At 42.4% G+C, this 21,834-nt stretch overlaps 1 protein-coding gene across 20 annotated transcripts in view; it reads right to left on the bottom strand.

Annotated features, from left to right (window-relative positions):
* Positions 1 to 21,834, bottom strand: part of NRCAM (neuronal cell adhesion molecule) — a 295,081-nt gene that overhangs the window by 94,750 nt on the left and 178,497 nt on the right. For 13 of the 20 annotated variants that reach the window (XR_005589872.1, XM_039506264.1, XM_039506274.1 and 10 more), the window contains 6 exons: positions 20,875 to 20,980; positions 15,969 to 16,165; positions 14,904 to 15,026; positions 14,316 to 14,486; positions 13,709 to 13,765; positions 11,321 to 11,432 (listed from right to left, as the gene is read on the bottom strand). Coding sequence is in view for 19 of the 20 variants with exons in the window: in XM_039506264.1 (XP_039362198.1) it covers positions 11,321 to 11,432; positions 13,709 to 13,765; positions 14,316 to 14,486; positions 14,904 to 15,026; positions 15,969 to 16,165; positions 20,875 to 20,980 (766 nt within the window). In the remaining variant the exon portion in view is untranslated. Of the gene's footprint in view, positions 1 to 11,320; positions 11,433 to 13,708; positions 13,766 to 14,315; positions 14,487 to 14,571; positions 14,729 to 14,903; positions 15,027 to 15,968; positions 16,166 to 20,874; positions 20,981 to 21,834 lie in introns of those variants that run through there. The other 7 variants (XM_039506322.1, XM_039506311.1, XM_039506301.1 and 4 more) reach the window with 2 other exon arrangements.

Genomic DNA, 21,834 nt, shown 5'->3' on the forward strand with positions numbered 1-21,834 from the left:
ACTGCAGTCCACCCCAGTGAGCGGGGGCTAGATGATGACTGGCAGTAGCCAAAGACTGAGGCAAGTTGGGGATAGGGGGTTGGGGATTCCCCGGGGAGGGGAGACCAGCGAGACTGCAGGATACTGCAGGGGGCAGAACCCTGAGAGAAGGGGCACCAGGGCCAGCAGCAAAGCAAGACACTGGCCTGCAGATGGTGCTCCAGAGGCTGGCGAGCTAATTCCCTGGACGACCAGCAGGAGGCGCCGCTGTGGTGAGTTGTCAGCCTGCTACAAGGGGGAATGGAGGAAAGGTATAAAGAAGGCCCCTGTCCCATGAAGGAGAGCATCACCCAGAGCAGAGATAAGACAACACTCCCTGGAGTAGTAACATGGACATTTCTTGTTCAGGTGAGTAGCGAACATGTCTCTGGTAGGTGTCCCTCAACAGCTGAATAGGTTGGGAAGTATTGCTGGGCTTATTTCTCATTGTGGTTGTGAGGGAACTTGCAGCTTAGGCTGTCTGCTATCAAGTTTTGTGTGCCCGGAAGATAAGCTGCAGATAATGTAATGTTGTGGGAGATGCACAGTTCCATAGCCTTATCATTTCTGCGCAGAGGGAGGGCAACCGGGCTCCTTGTTGATTTATGTAATACATGCATGCTATGTTGCTCTGTTAGGACCTTGAGGAGGTTGATATGTAGGGGTAGCTCTGTGGATGACCACTTACCTTGTGTTGTAAGGCCATTTAGGTGCATGCCCCATCCTATAGGCAATATGTCAGTGGTGAGAAACAACAACGGAGAAATGTATGCAAAAAGGATCCCTTTGCAAACATTTACTGGAAATGTTTTTTGAAAACATCTCCACCAAACCACGGATATCTTGATTTTGGTGGGCAGTGACAGAGGTTTGTCTAGTGCGTCTCTTTTTGGTCTGCACACCAAGCTGAAACACATCTGGAGGCATTGCATGTGAAGCCTGGTATGTGGTAGTACCACTGTGCCTGCCGCCATATGCCCCAAAAGTTGGAGGCAATGTCTGGCTGATATTTGGGGACACTTATGTACAGTCTTTGAATGTGGCCAAAGAGTGGAACCTGTGTTGAGGTAGGAGCGCTCTGGTCTGTAGCGAGTCAAAGTCAGCCCCAATGAATTCCAGATGCAGTGCTGGAGTGAAGGTTGATTTCTGCATATTGATCTGTAGGCCCAGTGCCATAAACAAGTCTACTGATGTTTCAGTAACTCAGTGAGCCTTTGCAAAGGAACAGGCTCTGAGGAGGTAAATGTCCAGGTAGGGGTAGATCATGATCCCCTGGGAGCACAGGTGAGCGGCTGCTATTGAGAGAACCTTGGAAAAGATTCTTGAGGCTCACGAAAGCCCGAAAGGAAGTACTCTGTACTGGTAGTGGTCTTGTTCTAGGGTAAATCGGAGGAACTGTTCTATGGGATAGTAGGATTGAGATATGAAAATAGGCATCCTGAAGGTTGATGGCCAAAACCAGTGCCCCCATTCCAATGCTGGAATGATTGTTGCTAGGAACATGGCAAGGTGGTAACCAAATGGGTAGGATAGGTTGTTTAGCTGTAGTGGTTAAGGGGAGTGGCCCGCTGGCACCTCAATCCACATGTCAAATTTGGTGTTTGGAGGTGGATAAGTGGTAATGCGGAAGGCTGTGGGCCTGACGGTTTACACTTGGGGAACCTAGATTTCTTCCTCTCAGGTTCATAAAAGCGCTGGGTTGGCTATTGAGTGGTGTGTGATCTCTGTTGGAGCTGCAGACTAATTTTTCTCTTTTGTCCAGGTGTGTAGATCCCTAATGAGCATAGAGTGGCCCTGGAATCTTTGAGGGTCTGGAGGGAGGCATCCATTTTCTCTGCAAAGAGTTTGATGCTTTCAAAGGGAAGGTCTTCAACAGTCGATTGAACCTCTTTAGGCAAGCCAGAAAGGTGTAACCACGATGAACATCGCATAACCACCATCGTGGAGATGGACCGGGTCACAATGTTGCCTACATTGAAGGCAGACTGTAGTATTGCTTTGGTTACCAGTTGTCCTTCCTGGATGATAGCTTTGAACTAGTCATACTGTGGCTCTGGAAGTGAATCAATAAAGTTCTTACGTTTTGAACAGTTGATGTAGTCGAATGTCACCATTAAGGTGTGATAATTAGCTATTTGAAACTGTAGCATGACCGAGGAATAGGCCTTCCTCCTGAAGTGATACAAACACTTCCAATCCCTATTATAGGGGGTGGATCTCATTTGGTGATGGGAGCCCCAAGAGTTTACCATGTCCACGACTATGGAGTTGGGGGCGAGAGTGAGAGACATGAAATTCCGTCTCCCTAGCTGGCACGTAATATTTTTTTTATCAGCCTGTTTTACAAGTAGGCATCACCAATGCTGGGATCTGCCATATAGTTTTTGTGGGGTCCAGGAGAGCTTAGTTGGTGGGGAGGGCTATTTTAGAGGCCGAGGAAAAGCGTAACATGTCAAGGAATTTGTGGTGGGTGTCCTTGACTTCCTCCAAGGGTAACTACAGTGTATCTGCAACCCCTTTTTCCAAGTCCTGGAAAAACTGAAAATCATCAGCTAAGGACAGTGGCAGGGGCATGATGCCTCTTCTGGGTAGGAGCAGGATATGTTGGTCCTCGGAGTCAACTCTTTCTCAATTCCATCCTCCTGCTCCTCAGCAATCTCCTCTGGAAGTTCTGAGGTTCTAGATGGCATAGACGCAGGGGAATGTTCTGGGGGCTCATGAATGAGGCAGGGTGCTCGATATGTAGCCTAGTATGGCCACTGGGGTGGTGGAACAGAGCCTGGTGGGGGTGCCCATGGCTGGCCATACCAAGGCTATACTTAAGGAGCCTCTTCGTAGTGGGCTCATAGCGAGCATAGGAGAAGTAGTGGGAAACGATCTCCTCTGGCTCGCTGTCTGACTCCTCACTTGAAAGTGGGGGTACATGGCAGGGTACCAGAGAATATTCCCGCCTTAATAGGAGACTCAGTCTGAAGTCCCGGTGCCGAGAAGAGAAGAGTCTGATATGTCAGATACCTGGAGGTCTCTTGAGTGCCTAAATACCGGTGGTGCTGACCGACCTGGTACCACTGGTAGTACAGAGGGCATTGGGGATCTTGCCTGTATCGACTGTTCCAGTGCCAGATGGGGCATTGATGATGGTGCTGAAGGTACACTGCGTACCGGTAGCAGCTTTTTGCTGGAGTGTAGTTCACTTCTATCTTTGTTGGTCATTACTGTTGACTCAGTGCCTGTGCCCATCAGGTCCTTAGGAAAGTCAACGATATCTGCCGCTCCAGATCTTCATGAGCCATGGATATTGGGCTGGAATTGTCTCGGTGTCAATGATGCCATACATGTCGGAGATCTTTTGCAGATAGCTTGGGGCTCACTGCTCTCTTTTATGATGACTTACGAGAGAGGTCCATGGCTGAACACTTGAATCCACAGTAATTTGATGTTGAGGGTTGTGTGGTGGGCACATCTGCCAGGTGACTCTTGGCATAGGTCCAAGGATTGGAAGGCTGCCTTCATGAAGATGATTTTCTATCTCAACTCTCTGTCCTTTTGAGACTTGGGTCTAAGTTGCTGCAGAGACCACACTTCTGTGGGATGTGGCCTTCCCTAAGGCATGGTCTGACGTGAGAGAGCTTGCCTGCCACTGGGATGGCCTCTTTGCAGGAGGGCACTTCTTGAAGCCTGGTGAATCAGGCATATACCATTGGGGAAAAGGGTCCCCAATGAAAAAGCGGGAAAATAAAGTCTCCTTTTTTGACTGGGATATAGAAAACAAAAAGAAAGACTACAGCTAAGACTAACTACTAGGAATGCTAAAGAAATTAATGATAGCAAACGGGCTGCAAATGGCACCATCTCTTGCCAAGGACAGTTGAGAAGGAACTGGGGGAGGTAGCCTCATGGTGGGGCAGGAGGAGAGACAGGACACAGGACATGTGCGGGCCTAACAGACACTGCTACCAAAGGTCTCCGATCAGTAGTGCAGGACACATGCACACCTACAGTGGAGCACCCATAGGGACACTACTCAAAAAAGAAGGTAGCTTCCAATAATGATATCACATATATGCAGCATCTGACTTCTTGAGCTAGGGTGACAATATGTCCCGATTTTATAGCGGTAGTCCTGATAGGGCTTTTTCTTATTACTCCCAACACCCAATCCTGATTTTTCACACTTACCACTTGGTCTCCTTATATTAAGCAAACCCATAATATGTGTTGTACTTTATAAGTTATACTATAGCAGGTCAGAAACCTGAAAATTTTCACATAGGAAATTTCCAAACTGAAAATCTTTGAAATTTTTCATTTCATTTTGACTAAAAATTTAATTTTCTATGTTTTTAAGCCAAATAGCAAAAATGAAATGCCATTTTGAGTTAAAACAAAAAAATTCATTTCATAAATGTCAATTCAAAACAAAATATGTTCATTTTGACATTTCCCATAGGAAGGTAGACATTTTTCATCAGAATTTATATTTTCCTGTAAAAAATGTCTATTTTGACAAAACTGTATTTTTCTGAGGAAAAAAATCACTTCACTGATACTGAAATTAAGGCACCTCTGGAGTGGTTTGTGACAGCTGTTTAAGGCCCTAAACCCACAGGAACTGTTTGGCAAAACCACTATTGACTTCAATGGGAGTCGTTAGTAGTAGGCCTAACAGCACACTGCAAATATCTGCACAAGTTTTACCAGGAATATTGTATCTTACTGAAAGTGCAGGAAGAATTTAGGTAGGCCAAATGAAGTTATCTAACCCTACATTTGGCCTGGCCAAAAAGAAATATTAACACCCTTATCTTCTGTAAAAAGTGTCACATAATTTTAACTGGGGAGGGCTTCAGTTTTAAGTCTCATCCTAAAGACTGCAACTGTAGCACAACTATATCACCTAACACCATTAAAGGGCACTGAGTCACAACTGACTCAGAAGGAAGAGTGATACTTATTTCTTGTAAGTCGCCCATCTGAGCGCTGACCAGGCCAGATCATTCTTGCTTAGTTTGTGAGAGCTGATCAGATCAACCGGCATTACTCTGGATAAGGACCAGAGCTCCAATACTTGGCTGTATTCCAGACATTTTGTGCCCGTGGCAACCCTACTAGACAGATCTGGCTCACCAAAGGATTTCATCAATAGAGGGAGGATCTTTGAGTAGTACAGAGCCACAGTATTAGTTTTGATATCATCCACTCCTCGAAAGTTGGTTTAGAGGAAATGGACAGAGCAAAGGAGACATAGTAAGCCATTCCTTTGCCCCACCAAGGCCATGTCTACACTACAAACTTGGGTCAATACAAGTTACTTTGCATACAGCTGCTGAAGTCTGTATATCATTTGGGCGAGTGCATACTTGGTGGCTTATGTCAGTTATTGCACATACTCACCAGGAATGCTTGTGTCAATGCAAAGTGTGGTGCTCCATGAGTAGGTATCCCAGTGTGCCACAAGCTGCTATCCAGCACAATACCTTTTAGGAAATGTTTGTATCATTTTGTGGGATAGAAATGACTTGCTCAGGCATCTCTGGGAGACAGAGGTCAAGTTCCCACCACTGCAGCAATGATGTTCCTGACTACAATGGGGCAATAGACAGCATGCCCCTATTTTGGTATCAGCCCACCTTGCCACAGAGTCCAACAGAAAGGGCTACTTTTCTATGGTTATGCAAGCACTGGTGGCTCATCAGTGAAGCTTCACTGATATCAATGTGGGCTGGTCAGAGAAGGTGCATGATGCTTGCATCTTTAAAAACACAGGACTGTTCAGAGAGCTGCAAGCAGGAACTTCTTTTTTTCTTGACCGGAAGATTATCATTGGTGATATTGAAATGCCCACAGTGATTCTGGGGGGCCCAGCCTACTCCTTGCTCTTCTGGTTCATGAAGCTGCACATTGGCTACCTTGACAGCACCAAGGATTCAACTGCTGGCTCAGCAGGTGCAGAATGACAACTGAATGTGCTTTTGGTAGACTGAAGGGACCCTGGTGGTGTTTACTCACAGGATTGGGTCTCAGTGAGGAAAACATCTCAATGTGTCCTGCATAATATCTGTGAGGCAAAGGGGAAAAGCTGCTTCCAGGGTAGAAGATGGAGGTTGAGTGGCTATCTGCTGAGTTTGAACAGCCAGACACAAGGGCCTTTACATGAGCCCAGTGTGGAGCTATATAGTTGAGGAAGGATTTGAAAGAGCACTTTAATGGTCAGGCACAGTAGTGTTCTGTGCTGAAGTGTCCTCTGGTCCAAGAGCTTTGGGTGCTGCTAAGAATTGTGTAGTGCTGGCTGTACATTTATAAGTACAACAGGATGTTTTCCTGAAGCTATGAATTACATGGTACATGCTGTAAATCTACAAGTACTGATTACTTTGTGTATGTATTCTGCAATACGTGTTGTGAACTAATAAAGATAATTTTATTATCCCAAAATAGAATTTTACTGAGTGGAAAAAACAGTGCAGAAAAACAATGGTGGGGGGGGGAACCCAGACAATGTAACACAAATGTTTAACATAAATTAAAGGGGTGGAACTTTAACATTGGAAAGGGAGGTAACATTTCTGTCCATTTGACTGCACACACGCTGTCCATTGTGGCTACACAACACTAACCATGATTCTCACAGGTCAATGTATGTGATGCTGTGATTTTTCTTGCTGTTCCCCAGCTTGGAGTGGTAGGGGTAGAAATGCAGCCCATGATGCCATGTTGGGGGTGCAGGGAGCAGTGACTATAGAGTTCTCCAAGGACTACCCAGGGTGGGAAATCTTGGATTTTTGGACCTGTAGGTCAGCCAGGGTCTGCAGCATTTGGGTTTGCTGCCTGAGAAGACCCATCATAGAAACGTAGGGCTAGAAGGGACCTTGAGAGGTCATCTAGTGCAGCTCCTTGCACTAAGGAAGGCTCAAGTAAACCTAGAACATCCCTGACAGGAGTTTGTCCAACTTGTTCTTAAAAACCTCCAATGACGGGAATTCTACAACCTCCCTTGGAAGCCTATTCTAGAGCTTAACTATCCTTAGAGTTAGAGAGTTTTTCCTAGTATCTAACTTAAATCTCCCTTGCTGTAGATTAAGGCCATTACTTTTTGTCCTAACTTCAGTGGACAAGGAGAACAATTGATCACTGTCCTCTTTATAACAGCCCTTAATGTATTTGAAGATTGTTATTAAGTCCCCTTCAGCGTTCTTTTCTCAAGACTAAACATGCCCAGTTTTGTTAACCTTTCCTCAGAGGTCAAGTTTTCTAAACCTTTAATCATTTTGGTCGCTCTTCTCTGGAATCTTTCCAGTTTGTTCACATCTTGGACCCGGTACTCCAGCTGAGGCTTCACCAGTGACGAGTAGAGCAGGACAATTACGTCCATTTCATACACTCCTGTTGATATACCCCAGAATGATATTAGTCTTTTTTGCAACTGCATCACACAGTTGACTCATATTCAATTTGTGATCCAATATAGCCCCTAGATCCTTTTCTGGAATACTACCGCTTAAGCCAGTTATTCCCCATTTTGTAGTTGTACATTTGATTTTTCTCTTGTAAGCGAAGTACTTTGCACTTATCTTTGTTGAATTTCATCTTGTTGATTTCAGACCAATTCTCCAATTTGTGCCTTTAATACTGTTTCCTTGAGAAATTGCCAGCTATCCTGGATTCCTTTATCCTTTAGCTTTTCTTCCCCAGGGACCTTACCTACTAGTTCTCTGAGTTTGTTAAACTGCTTTTTTGAAGTCCATTGTCCTTACTCAGCCATGGTGAATATGGCCTGCCAGGGGCTGGGGATGGGGCGGGGGGGAAGGATTTTCTGATACTTGAAGCAATAACATTTCAGTCCCTATTCCAGGGGTACTGAGTGCAGGGCAATGGCACTGAATATTTGCACTATTTTCCACAGGAGGTGGTGATTTTAGCTGATATCTCACTCCTTAGGGTAACAAAGGCACAGAGCACAGCTACTACTGGTGTTCAGAAGCTGCCCGGGTCCCTGTGCCATTAGCCTGTTTACTTCAATTGTGCCTGCAAAACTCATTGCAGAGTGGCATGGGAAAGAGTTCTATTACGGAGGAAGGAATAACGCAGCCATCCTTAGAATCTATTGGGAGAGGATTGCAGAGTAGCCCCCTGGAAGTTTCATTGCGCTCTCTCAGGAGGATAAAATGGACATTCCTACGTACATAAACAAAGTGCTTCACATCCTGCCCTGTCCCACTTGCCTCAGCCAACCGGGGAATGAAAATGCAGCTGCCATCTCAACTTGTTTGTTGTACCTCTACCTCTTCTCATGTGAGTAAATCAGTGGAAAGTTGATACCTGTGATTTATTAACTTGGGGATGGGATGGGCTCCATCTTTAAATTTAAACACTTTAAGGAAAGATGTATGCACACACTTACCTGAGATCACTTCCCTTCATCAGGCTCATCTGGGCTTGCCTGGTGGGACTGGCTAGACTGAGGCAGAGTCTCAAACAGGTCCTGGCTTGCAGCATGGTTGGAGCCCCCCGCTGCATATACCCCTCCTCAATGTTCACAGTAGGGGTTTCTGTGTCAGGCTTGTCCGAGGTATCGATGGTAGTCTGTGGGGTACTGGTGGGGTCTCCAGCAAGTATGGCATGCAGCTCATTGTAAAAGGGACAGGTCTGCAGGGCACCATCAGATCAAATGTTGTGCTCACTGGCCTTATTATATCCCTGGAGAAGTTTCTTTGCTTTCACATGGCACCGTGGCTGATCCCTGTTGTACCCCTTTGCCAGCATCCCCCATGTAATCTGTTTGTAGATGTCCATGTTTCTACAGCTGGCCGATAGCTGTGCTTGCACAGCCTCTTCTCTCCACAGGGCCAGGAGATTCAATACCTCCTGCCTATTCCAGGTAGCAGTGCATGAAGCCAACACAGTAACTTGGATACAGTTGCATACAACAAGGATGAGTTGATAGGTGTATTGCAAAGGTGGGAAATCAGGAAGAGGCATTTCAAAAACATCCAGAGAGTTTTAAAGGAGGGGTACGGGAGTGGCTTACTGTCTCTGTGACCCCTGGGCAGTAGAGTTTACAACTGTAACCAGACCAGTCACTGTCGCAGGGAATGGGGCATTGTGGGACAGCTGCTGGAAGTCTGTTAGGGTTGACACAGGTCACACATTGTCTACACCAGGGGTCGGCAACCTATTACACGTGTGCAAAGGTGGCAAGCAAGCTGATTTACTGTGGCACGCTGCTGCCAGCCTGGGGTTCTGGCCGCTGGTCCTGTTCAGCCTGCTGTCGGCCTGGCTGGCAGCGAGCTGAGCGGGGCCGGTGGCCAGGACCCCGGCTGGCAGGGGCCGTCAGACAGAACCCAAGACTGGCAGTGGGCTGAGCGTTCCATCCACAGGGGTGGCTCCAGGCACCAGCACGCCAAGTGCGTGCTTGGGGCGGCAAGCCACAGGAGGCACTCTGCCGGTTGCCGTGAGGGCCTTCGGCGGCATACCTGCGGGAGGTCCGCCGAAGCCACGGGACCAGCGGACCCTCCGCAGGCAAGCCGCCAAAGGCAGACTGCCTGCCGTGCTTGGGACTGCAAAATACCTAGAGCCACCTCTGTCCATCCACCAGCCACTGTAAACGTAAAATGTATTACTGGCACGCGAAACCTTAAATTACAGCGAATAAATGAAGACTTGGCAGACGACTTCTGAAAGGCTGCCGACTCCTGGTCCACACTCACATTGCCAGTTGACCTCAGTAGGTCAACTAGGGCTCCCTACTGTTCAGAGAGGTAGTTTTATTGCTTCACTGTAGCAGGGCACTTACATTATCCAGAAAGAAATTGATCATAGACACATGCACAAATAGGTTGACACAAGGTGACTTACGTTGACCTAACTTCGTAGTGTAGACCAGGCCTAAATGTGCTGGGGATGAGCCCATTGCAGAGCAGCCCCTGTATTCGGGGAGGCCAACCACCCCTTCTTTTCAGATGCACTTAGTGCTCTTTGGCTGCAGCTGAAGTTCTGAAATATCAGATGCTCTGTAGTGTATTGAGATTTTGAAATGCTAATAGCAAATTGTTTGTTTTAACACCACATCTGAGCAGATCAATCTTATGGAGATATATTTTAAAATGTTTAAATGTAAAAATTATATTTGAGAGGTGATATTCTACTGAAGAAACAAATATAAATAATTCAAGACAGATAGCCATTTAGAAATCTAGTATCCAAAATTATATACAGTAAGACGTGCTCTCAGTAATGATGGTGTTAACCAGAAGAACCTAATTTACACCAACTTAACAGAGCAGAATTTGGCTCCACATGCACTGTTATCTACTAATAAAAAACCACCATGAAAATAGACAAGAGAGAAAAACGTATAATGACACGATGTACTTGGTTAAGATTTCAAAATGTTACCCCATTTTGACGCAATCACGTGTACTTTATGCTAACATGGGCCACTGACTGTTTTTTGATCTTGGGGAACCACAGAAGTCTCAACAAGTGATAGAATGTTTCTAGTTCTGCACCAAATCAGTTATGTACCCTTCTCTGCAAATTGCTTATTAAAAGTGGATGTGTTAGGTAAAATTCATTTATCAAATTGGTAGACTCACTGATAACAGTATTATTTTGTGATTTCCTATGCACACAGGTACCAGTGGGGGCCACCGAACACTATATTAAAGAAACATAAATACATACCAATTAACAAATTAATGTACAAAGAAATCCAGATATAGGAACAGAATGTGGTCCTAAGGTGTCCCACACAAGTGGTTTGCCAGCTATTGTCAGTAGATGAAGATCAAGTCAGGAGGTTCTTACTTGTCTCTGTAGTTTCGGAGAGTTTAGTTATCACAAACGTGAGGGAACACGAGCATTGGCTTGATTCAGGCATGCAGCAGGAACATGACAACAAACTCTTCCCTACACCTCTGCAGATGCATCCCAAGTGTAGCCTGAAGCACCCATGCTATTCTACTATCAGGCCTCTCTTGTACATAAACAATCAATACTACTGAGTTTGTGCAGCAGTTTTGTGATGTGTAAAGGTTGGCCAGCATAATAAGGGTTGTTTCATTTATGTGCTAAATATGTTTTTAATCTATCAGTATCCAAATATATGTGTCATGTTTTGAAAACAAACACCTTGGTTTTTAGTTTCTATCTGCTTGTCTCTGTGCATCTAACAAAGTCTATCATTATGACATCTAGCATTATGCTATGAGTACTTTCTACGGCACTGATGTTCTTTCTCAAATATTTCTCAGTATTTCTACCTTTGTATTTAAAGAACATTTTGACTGAAAGAGCAACTCACAATCCTTCTGCAATGCACTCCAGCAAAAGTACATTTCCCCTTAGTTCCACTTTATTACTTGTGCTCCCCACTGGAGTTAGAAGAGTTGGTCGTCTCTCTGTCAATGGCTTGGCTGATTAAAAAAAATAGAATAATGAAAACAATCAGAAAGATATTTTTCAAACATATTTCCCAACCCAGCAAAAATCCATCTGCTTCCAATACATATGATACTGACAGTAAATATATTTATAGTCAGATAAGATGATAGCATATATATTAATATTAAAATGAGGGCTCAGTTTCATGCATATGGGCATTCCAGAATTTAGCTCAGGAGTTTTTCTGTGTATTGTTCATTTAATTCAAAAATCCTTTTGTAAGAATTTGCAGAGCTACAAAGGGTTAGGGTTTTGCTCAGCATACTAGAATCCTATCTGGACATAAGAAACATTGTAATTTTGGACACAGACATTAAAAACAGCCAACCTGTTCGATACTGTACTTGCATAGGCCCTGATTCTGCAATGTGATTGGTTCATACGGACCCTTACATCTGTGCAGAGCCCCACAAATTTCAATTAGGCTTTGCATAGCTGCAGGAATCATATTGCAGGAATCATATTCAACATCTGATGTTTTCTGTACTTCCACTAACACCACAAATAAGACACAGAAAAAAACTGAACCAAATTAAACCTGTTATATTCAAAAACATAATGAGAGTGACAAGATATATTGCAGTTTAAAATATGCTTTGCTCAGAATCTTCCAGTCCACAAAGGACTTTTCTCATAAACCACACCCATGTCTTGTCCCTTTAAGACATAATTTTAATTTGAATGTTTCGGCAAATCTGAACTATATGATCAACTGCTTTCTTTACAATAATAAAAATTAAATAACATGGCCAATATATAGACATAAATCTAAACCCAAATTATACACAGATTACTATATCTGTTCCAAAACCTTGGAACTTCTTGATTTAATTCAAAGTCTATTACAGTATTTCATAACTCCATTTTAAAATATTAATGATACAGAAATCGGATCAGACTGCTTTCTGGAAATAAACATTATAAAAATACTTCAGTATTCTACTATAATAGCTTAAAACACAGCAGTCTGCTGTGGTATTTTTTATATGAGCAGCAATATAAAGATGTATATGCTTTGTTTATCTGGACATAGGATTTATTGCTAAATTAAGTCATAAAGAACACATTAAAATAATTTTAGGATGTACCTAGAGCACTTCAAATACTAGTATATGAAATGTGCCTCTTCAGAAGGAAAAGAGACAGAGAAACGGGAACATAGAAAAAGGCCAGACTACAATAAACAATCTGCCCATTTTATGCACTGCAAAAACCCACTCAAGGCTGTGAAAAATCCTGGCAAATTGACTTCTGCAGTCTTGTGTCATGTGCCAATTGAATGGATTTTTAATAACCGTACTCGATATGTCATTCTATTTGCAGGTCATTGTTATCCTGTTGCAGAAATCCCACCCTTATGGTTTGCTCTCTAACTAAATTTAACTTTAGACAATTCAAAGTTGTCATGCTTCTGCTATATTTTGGTTTTCAGTAATTGAGGGTTAGTGTCTATAGAATCTCAATTATGGAAAAGGCCTCAAGATAAATACAATAAAATAATAATGTACTTTTTACCTATTTTCTATCCATCACATAGAATGTAAAATTGTGGGGCCAGATCCTCAGCTGATGTAAATTTGTATACCGCCATCGAAGTCAACTGAGCTAAGCAGATTTATACCAGTTGAGGATATGGCCCACAATGTAGAAAAACAGACCATTGAACACGGACTGAATTAAAGTTTATTAAAAGAAAAATATCCAGAATTTTGTTTCTCTTAAGTTAATTTTACAAATACATTTAAAAGTATTAGACTTTTACATTTATGAAACAGATTAAAATGAATGGTATATTAAGTAAATAAATAAATATTAAGAGCATCTGTTAAAATATTTAAATCTACTATTAATGCTTATGATATAGCATGTAATATTGACTAGTCCCAGTGATAATGAACATTTCCACTTGCCAATTAAATTAGAGGAAAAACATAAATGAACAGCATAATACAGAAGCAATTAGACAAATAATCTGTAAAATCTGCCAGTGTGACTGGATTCATTTGCTGTAAAAGCTGAGATTTTTGTTGTGTGTCATATTTTTGACATTACATCAAAATTATTTAAGTATTCTTAAAGGCTCACACTGTCTCGTCCCTTTGTAAAGTGTATATTATCACCAGTACTAATGGATATATTTATTAGAAACTGGAAAGGGGAGTCAAAGGTAAGTAGCCCCGGAGGTGAAGTTAGTTCACTAAATTCTACTATGAAAGAGGGAATACCAGTGGGGATCACCATAACTCACCACCATAAAAATCAGTGCCACTCAAATTAGCAGATATAGTTTCATTCAATGAATCCACTGAAACAAACAGAATATCATGAAGAATGCATACAAGTGGGGTAAATCAGATTACTGGGCATCAAACGTGAATCACTATGGCCAAGTCGATTTAACAATACAAGCAGAAAGCAATATGTTATTGCAGCTGTCTGCTGATTAATTCATTTGAACAGTCATGATCATTATGAACTGGTGTACGCACATAGGATTGCCAATTCAAATTCAGTATTTATCATACTATAATTTTTAAATAAGTAAAATGTTACAAAATATAGATGATCTGAGAGAGATATTATTGAAAAGGAAAAATTCAGTATTTAATGTAAAATATTTAAAGGCGAACATGGAAAGTAAAACAACATGTATTATTTAGGATAGCTCATGTTTTTGCAAGTATTTATAAAGAAAACTGGATATTAATATTTTAAAGTTGTATTGAATTATTTCTTATTTATTGTGATGAAGATTACAATTTCTCTGTCACATACAACTACTTAATTGTAGGCCAGCAATTGAAAAATCTAGATAAATACAATATAAATGTATAATTAAGTAAAATAATACTTACTTGAAAACACCTTCACAGAAATAGGTTGCTTCTGCTGTATAGTCTGAGTGTGATTAAATCTCGCATAACAAATATAGTCCTCACGAGTGTCCTCTGGTTTTACATTAGAAAAATAAAGGTCTCCATTTAGACCTTGGGAAACTCTTTCATTTTGAGGCAGCCTCTGGAAAGCTAAGTAAAAACAAGGATACATTTATTTTCATTATAATACATAAAGAAATACATTTGTGATCTGTGGACCCCAGATGTGACCTACCTTCTGCCTTTTGTAATGTCTCATCTTTTTTGTAAGTGCTCTCAGCTGCTTCCTTATCTCCCATAAAAATACCTCAGCAAATATAAAACCAGAAGACACATGCAGACAGCCCCAACCCTCTGCACACACTGCTCATGAGCAGCCTCTCTGCTGGCATGGCCCTTCCTGTTCTGTGGAACTGTGCAGCCTTGCACAAGGAGAGACTGGATTTTATCCTCACTGAGTAACTACACTGTCTGCTGCAATTTTTCATAAGTAATTACAAATTACTTAGAACCATAATAAAAATGGTCAAGAAATATGTTATTTATGCAGATTTAATATAAACTTACAATTATCCATCCAAAATATTATAGGTGGTGGTAAGCCTACTGGAGGGCTGCAGTGAAGTACTAGAGGATCACCTTCTCTGACATGTTTTGGTTCTACTTTTTCTTTAGTCCACAAGGGGGATCCTGTAGAAGATAGTTTTCACATTCATGAACACTCTGGATTGATAAAGTTCCAGAACCCCACGAAAGAACGATATGTGTAACATAATTTAAAAGGAACGGTCCTCTGACATTTACTGTGAACGGATTATAACTTCTACTTCTGAGTAGTTGTGTTGTCTTTGGAAAAAAGAAAGGTTGCATTATATTGTTGTTTATACATTTTAGAGAATCATTGCTTTATTCTCAATAATCAAACAGAAAGGGATTCTTCTGGGTAATCACTAACATTTAACAAGTTTGATTCTGGATAATGTAGAAAAGCAATGCATACAATTAGAAAAAAACAAAGTGAGACAGTTCTAAAATGGCATTACATGTGGAGAGATTTAACAACTATGGTAAAAATAAGAGGAGCTCAAGAAAATACATTTGAGCTCAAGAGTTTGAAAAGTACGACAATATAATACCACAATAAATTTTAAGATTTGGGGACAGGAGGGATATGTGTTTTTGTCTCAATATACTCCATGTTAGGGCTTTGTTTTTTTTGTTTTTTTTTTTTTAAGTAATTACATTGCAAGAACAGATTTTTTTTAAAGTACTCCACATCAAAGAAATATGTTAAAGATTTACAATTCTTTTTTCTAATTGTAATGTTTTATACACTGTCCAATTTTAAACATGACAAATGAGTCAGACATACTGAAAACCAGGAAAACATATTGGGTGTTTAACTTACTAAGGAACTTTGGAGAAAATTGGCAGCTTTTCATGCAGTATAGAACTAAACCAGAATATCAGAAACTGTACAATTACCTTCTAACAAGATCGCTTTGATGATTAAAAAGATGTCTTTTTTTTTTTTAAGGAAAGGAGAAAAGAAAATAATTAAACCAAAAAGTTCACAATAAAACAAATAAGTACAAATGTTTCAGGTTTGATGAATTTTAGAGTTACACTTACTGGATGAGCGTATAACAATGTTATTGGAAATTGCTGCTCCACGTTCATTCCTTGCTGTACACTGATATACTCCTTCATATGCTTCTGCCTTTCCGCCATTCATAATGTTTATTACCAAGGTTCCTGAGTTTGGTTTCACTGTTACCCGGGCATCTTTATCTATATCAAAATGAGTTCCATTACGGGTCCATGAGAAACTAGAATCATAAATACAAGAATAGGAAACTAATTACTAAAGATTTGGAAAAAACAAGAAAAATAACTTCAGGAAATCTCTTAATACCATAGAGATTTTTGTGTGTAGCATAAAAATGTGGCTTAAGAACAATATATTTGAATTATTTAACTGGGAAATGAATAATAAACACACATGCTTTGAGACAAAAGACTTGGCTACACTTGTTAATAGGTGCCATTTTAAGGTCAGCAATTTTGCTATATATTATTTATATTATTTAAAATTACAAATTATAAATTATTTATAATATTTATATTATAAAATTACACAGAAGGATTGATAAACTAATCACAGAGAAAAAACTGCTTTCATTTTCCACTAAAGATGACACAGTGAAATCTGCTAGAATTGATATTGTTAAAGCTGCATTAGCATTTCCATTATAAACCCCATTATTCAAAGGGGTTTATAACTAGCCTGTAAGATTTTGATCTGGGCTGAAATGTGTCATATCAGGTCTCAGCAGGAGATCATGTCTCTTAATCGGTTTGTCCATTTTTTAAGTTACCAGAGTGAATAAAACAGTAATATTGTTGGTTTGATTGCTTTTCACTATTCTAATGCAAACAGTTGTGATTTTATACATTAAATTTTGCATTCGCCTAGGCCATAACAAATCCATTACTTTTGGTGTTACAATTCATAAAGATTTCTTTTCAGGAAAAAAATAGATCCATAGTATGCCACTCCTACTGCTCTAAAAATGCATTCATAATATATATTCTCTTACTTCCAAAAATACATTGATACAATGCTAGGATTGTGATTATATGGCTGCACATACAACCCCTAGTGTAGTCAGTGGGTGCTGCTGATACTCATTACCTCTCAGGATCAGACCCTTAAACATACACAAGTCGGCCATACATTGCACATTTATATTTGATTACTAGTGAGATTTTTACATATAAATCTAAATACATGTAGTACAAGTGAAATTCAACCAACTCAGCAGGGTTCACACAGCTTAAACTGCGGTATGTCCTCCTATGGTTGAACAGTGCAGGAGAGTTTCTGTAATCCATGAGCACCATGAGTGGAAGATAGATGGGGTTCAATTTTAGCTTCAGATAGATAGGTGTGGAATGGGCAATGTAGGAGCCTGAACGTAGAACACCGAGATCTAAAAGCATGAGCTTCTGTGGCTCGAGCTAAAAAGACAGCTTGTTAGCTAGAAGCAGCAGCATACTCAGAAGCCTCAATCTATGGTTTAGTTCAGGGGTTCTCAAACTTCATTGCACCGCGACCCCCTTTTGACAACAAAAATTACTACACGACCCCAGGAGAAGGGACCAAAGTCTGAGCCCACCTGAGCTCCACTGGGCCCAGGAAGGTGGCCAAAATCCAAGCCCCGCCGCCCTGGCGGTAAGGGCCAAAGTTTGAGCCCCATCACTCCAGATGGGGCAGGGGGCAAAGCCCAAGGGCTTCAGCCCCAGAAGGGGGGCCAGTAACCTGAGCCCCACCACCCAGAGCTGAAGCCATTGGGCTTTGGCACCCAGGTGGTGGGGCTCGGGCTTTGGTCCCAGGCTCCAGCAAGTCTTGCAACCCACTTTGGGGTTCCGACCCCCAGTTTGAGAATCCCTGGTTTATTTAATAGCAAGGGACAAAGAGGTACATTGAATTAACTCTCTCCCTAGCGAATTTCAGAGTTCCATAGCGAATTTCCAGAGTTCCATGGATCAAGTCAATTAGTTCAATCAAAAAAAATTTGGTCACATAGTGCCTATGAAAATAGGCATAACTAAACTCAGGATTTCCCTGCCTCGTCACCCCCTCCCTTCCCCCTCCCCCCACTTTCCTTTGGAAAATGCACTAGAAAATTCAAGCACTTCACAATGTAAGCACTTCACAATGTAAGCATTACAAATTCATCATCTCACTCAACACCGAGTTTTTAAAGAATGTCATTACCTCTGTTAAAATAGAAATTCTGGTGCAGCATTAACGCTAGAGATGCTACCGCACTTCTGCAACAGATGTGTGACATTAAAAAGATCTTACAATAAAAACATTGAGAACACAGGAGAAAAAATCTCCCTGCTCTCGGGTCTGGTGTGCAGCATCACAACTGCCCCCAGACGCCAGAAGGAACAATTCCATGAGAAGTCCTGCTCAGCCCTGGGTTGGAGTAGGTCAATGAGCTCTGTGGCGGTGAAGAATGCTTAGTGTAGTTTGCATAGAGCACTGTGTGAGTGGAGCATGCTCAGTACACAAAATGTTTGGTGAACTTTACTTCCAGCCTCTGTCAAACATCTACTGAACATATACAAATGGTAATTTTCAGATGTTTATAAATTGAATAAATTCAGGTGGATTTTCATGAGGACACCAAAAAGAACCTCTCTTTGATCCCATAGTCACATCCCTGAATATTTTCAAGACCCCACTCTAAAAACTGGAGGGAATTAGAGCTTCTCAACAAAAGTTGTAAGATTTTTTTTAACATTGGCAGTGGTGAGCTGGAGCCAGTTCGCAGGAACCGGTTGTTAAATTTAGAAGTCCTTTTAGAACAGGTTGTTCCAGGACAACCGGTTCTATAAGGGCTTTATTTAACAAAAGCTCCGGCACTCAGCCCCGGCCCCCAGCTCACTTCCCCCTCCTCTCCTGAATGCTCCACACCCCTTCTCCTTCCCCTCCCCTGCTTCCCGCAAATCAGATGTTCACGGGAAGCCTGAAACAGTGGGCACGTAGGTAACCTGGGGCGCGGGGGGAGGGGTGGTGCAGCGGGCTTATCGGCTCCCCTCCAGCCTGGCACCCCCAGCTGAGCGCCCCCAGCCGAGTGCCCCTGGCTCCGGCCCTGTGGCTACCTCCGGCCCGGCTCCTGGTCCCAGCACCCCGGCTCCAGCACGGCCCGAGCCCTGCGCCTCCAGCTTCGGCTCCACCCCCGTGGCGCCGGTGCTGGTCCCAGCCCCATGGCTCCCGGCCGGCCTGGCCCCCGCGGCGCCGGTGTTGGTCCCGGCCCCGTGGCTCCAGCCCAGCCCCCGCGGCATCGGCACTGGTCCCGGCCCCGCGGCTCCAGCCCGGGCCCCGTGGCGCCGGTGCTGGTCCCAGCCCCGTGGCTCTGGCCCAGCCCCTGCGGCGCCAGTGCTGGTCCCGGCCCTGCGGTTGCGGCTCCCGGCTGGCCTGGCTCGGGCCCTGCGGCGCCGGTGCTGGTCCCGGCCAAGCGGCTCCAGGCAGCGCGGTAAGGGGGCAGGGAGCAGGGAGGGGGTGTTGGAAGAGTGCAGGGGAGTTTGGGGTTGTGGGGGTGGGGGGTGCGGTCAGCGGGCAGGGAACAGGGGGATTGAATGGGGGCAAGGGTCCTGGGGAGGTAGTCAGAAAGGAGCAGGGGTTGGATAGGGTGGCGGGCGGCAGTCAGGGGCAGGGATTCCAGGGGTGGTCAGGGGACAGGGAGAAGGGGTGGTTGCATGGGGCAGGGGTTCCAGGGGGCATTCAGGAATGAGAGGAGGGGTTGGATGGGGCGGCAGGGGGTAGTCATGGGACAGGGAAGGGGGGTGGATGGGGCAGGGGTCCCGGGGGGGCATCAAGGAACGTGGGGGGTTGGATGGGGCAGGAGTCCTGGGCGGAGAGGCCACGACCCCCTCGTGTGGTGGGAGGAGGGAACCTGTTGTTAATATTTTGGCAGCTTATCACTGAACATTAGCAAAACAATATATATTTGCTTACCCTCATTCTAGAAAACAGCTGAGCTCTTTCTGCTGAAACTTTTCAAACAAATCAGTCTAACATGCAGAGATGTAGCATAGAAAGTTTCAGCCAGAATTATTAAAAATTGGTAAAGTTATAAGAAACTGAAAACAGGGTCTTATAATGGAATTATTGGGGAACCTTAACTATAGGCAGCACCACCACCTCTGCCGCTAATATACTGTGAGAAATATGAAAGCTATAAAATAAACCTAGAAAATTAAAGACACTCAAGTTTAAGCTGACACACATTCCTTAGCTCATTGCATTTTGCTCATGAATCTGTACAATTTACAAATCATGGAATACATCAATCAAGCAAATAATGGTGCAGACCATGGATGAATTTGAGACCTCCACTTTCAGCCTTGTTCTAGCCGTTGTGTGTGCTCAAACACTACCTGCATTTTAGAAATTCCACCAGGATATCCAAGGATAGAAGGTGATCAGACCAGTGCTATGATATGCTTTCTAGTGCCCCCCCATGTACAGCTGACTACTCTTTTTACTGTAATGATCCCCTTACTGATTTTCCTATTGAAAACTTTAAGAGGATGTTTCAAAATTGTAGCACTATACATTTTTTGGATGTTTCTATGGTACTGTTGTTCAGTTCAATGTCCTCTGCACTTCTATTGGAAGGGCTCACTTAATGCAGATATTATTACTATTATAAAAATAACAAGGCTGGTAAACTTAGGACTTCACATTGATTTGATGTTACTAGTTTAGATTAAAGCTGTGTGTGTTAGTCTGGAAAATTACTTCATTTCCTCTTAGTTTTCATGATGCGTCTGACGAAGTGGGCATTCACCCACGAAAGATTATGCTCCAATACATGTTAGTCTTTAAGGTGCCACAGGACTCTTTGATGTGTTTTACAATCCAGACTAACACAGCTATCCCCTGATACTTTCCATATTTGTTATTCTAGATTTTCTACATTATTTCTGTAACAGCAAAAACAATGAAAGTAGTACTAACCTAGGAGGTGGCTTCCCTTTTGCTTCACATTGTATTACAATATTCTCTCGAGGATCAACAATGTAGTCTTTTGGAGATTGCTGAGTTATTGTTGGAGGCTGTGATACTTTATTGCAGAACATAATTAAGAAACATTAAGAAACAATGATATTTTCAAGGTACCAACACACCAGTTTTATAGGCAGAAAAAACAAAATTAGCAACAAAAAATTGGTATTAAGGTATCCTTTGCATTCAAAAGGCAAGACACTCTACTGTTGTAAATCAGGTTAGCTCTATTCACTTCAATGAAGCAGTGCTGATTTACCACAACTGAAGACCCTTCCCAAGAGGTTTCATGGATATTCCTTGTTTAATACACTACAGATCTCATTCAACATTTGTGAAGTCAAAGGACACCTGAATCCTTAAAGCCAACAAATACTTTAAAACAAACGAACAAGAGCCCTAATTTACACTTGAAAAGAGCTCTCTTCAGTGTACACAAACCAATCAAAAGTGATGTACATTGTCTTCAGTTTATAAACATTGGATGTGTTTCAAACACTCCAAGTAGGAGTCCAGTTCGCACTAAATTTCAGTGGTAACATGACTAATTCACACTTGAGATATAATTTAAGGAAAACTACTTTTCAGGAGTAAAATAAATTTTGCATAAATTTGTACCTGGAAGTTTGACTATAGCTTAAGTGTTTAGAAAAATAAGTATATCCAGATACTGACACATTTGGAAATTCTGTATCAAAAATAGCACTTGTAGAATTTTTCCATTTTATTCTCCTGGTACTGAACAAACCTAAAATGGATTTTGCATTTTCTACCTTTTCCATAAAATAATAAGGAATATCCATTTTGCTGAATTGCCCAAGGATGAACAAGAGATGTCAGGGTCAGTCAAGTGCTCAAGAATGATTGGCATGGTTTGAAACTCATTCCCCTGGCGAAGGAGTTGGTGCCAAT

Source organism: Mauremys reevesii, linkage group 1 (assembly GCF_016161935.1).
Source record: "Mauremys reevesii isolate NIE-2019 linkage group 1, ASM1616193v1, whole genome shotgun sequence".
NCBI classification, from domain to species: Eukaryota; Metazoa; Chordata; order Testudines; family Geoemydidae; genus Mauremys; species Mauremys reevesii.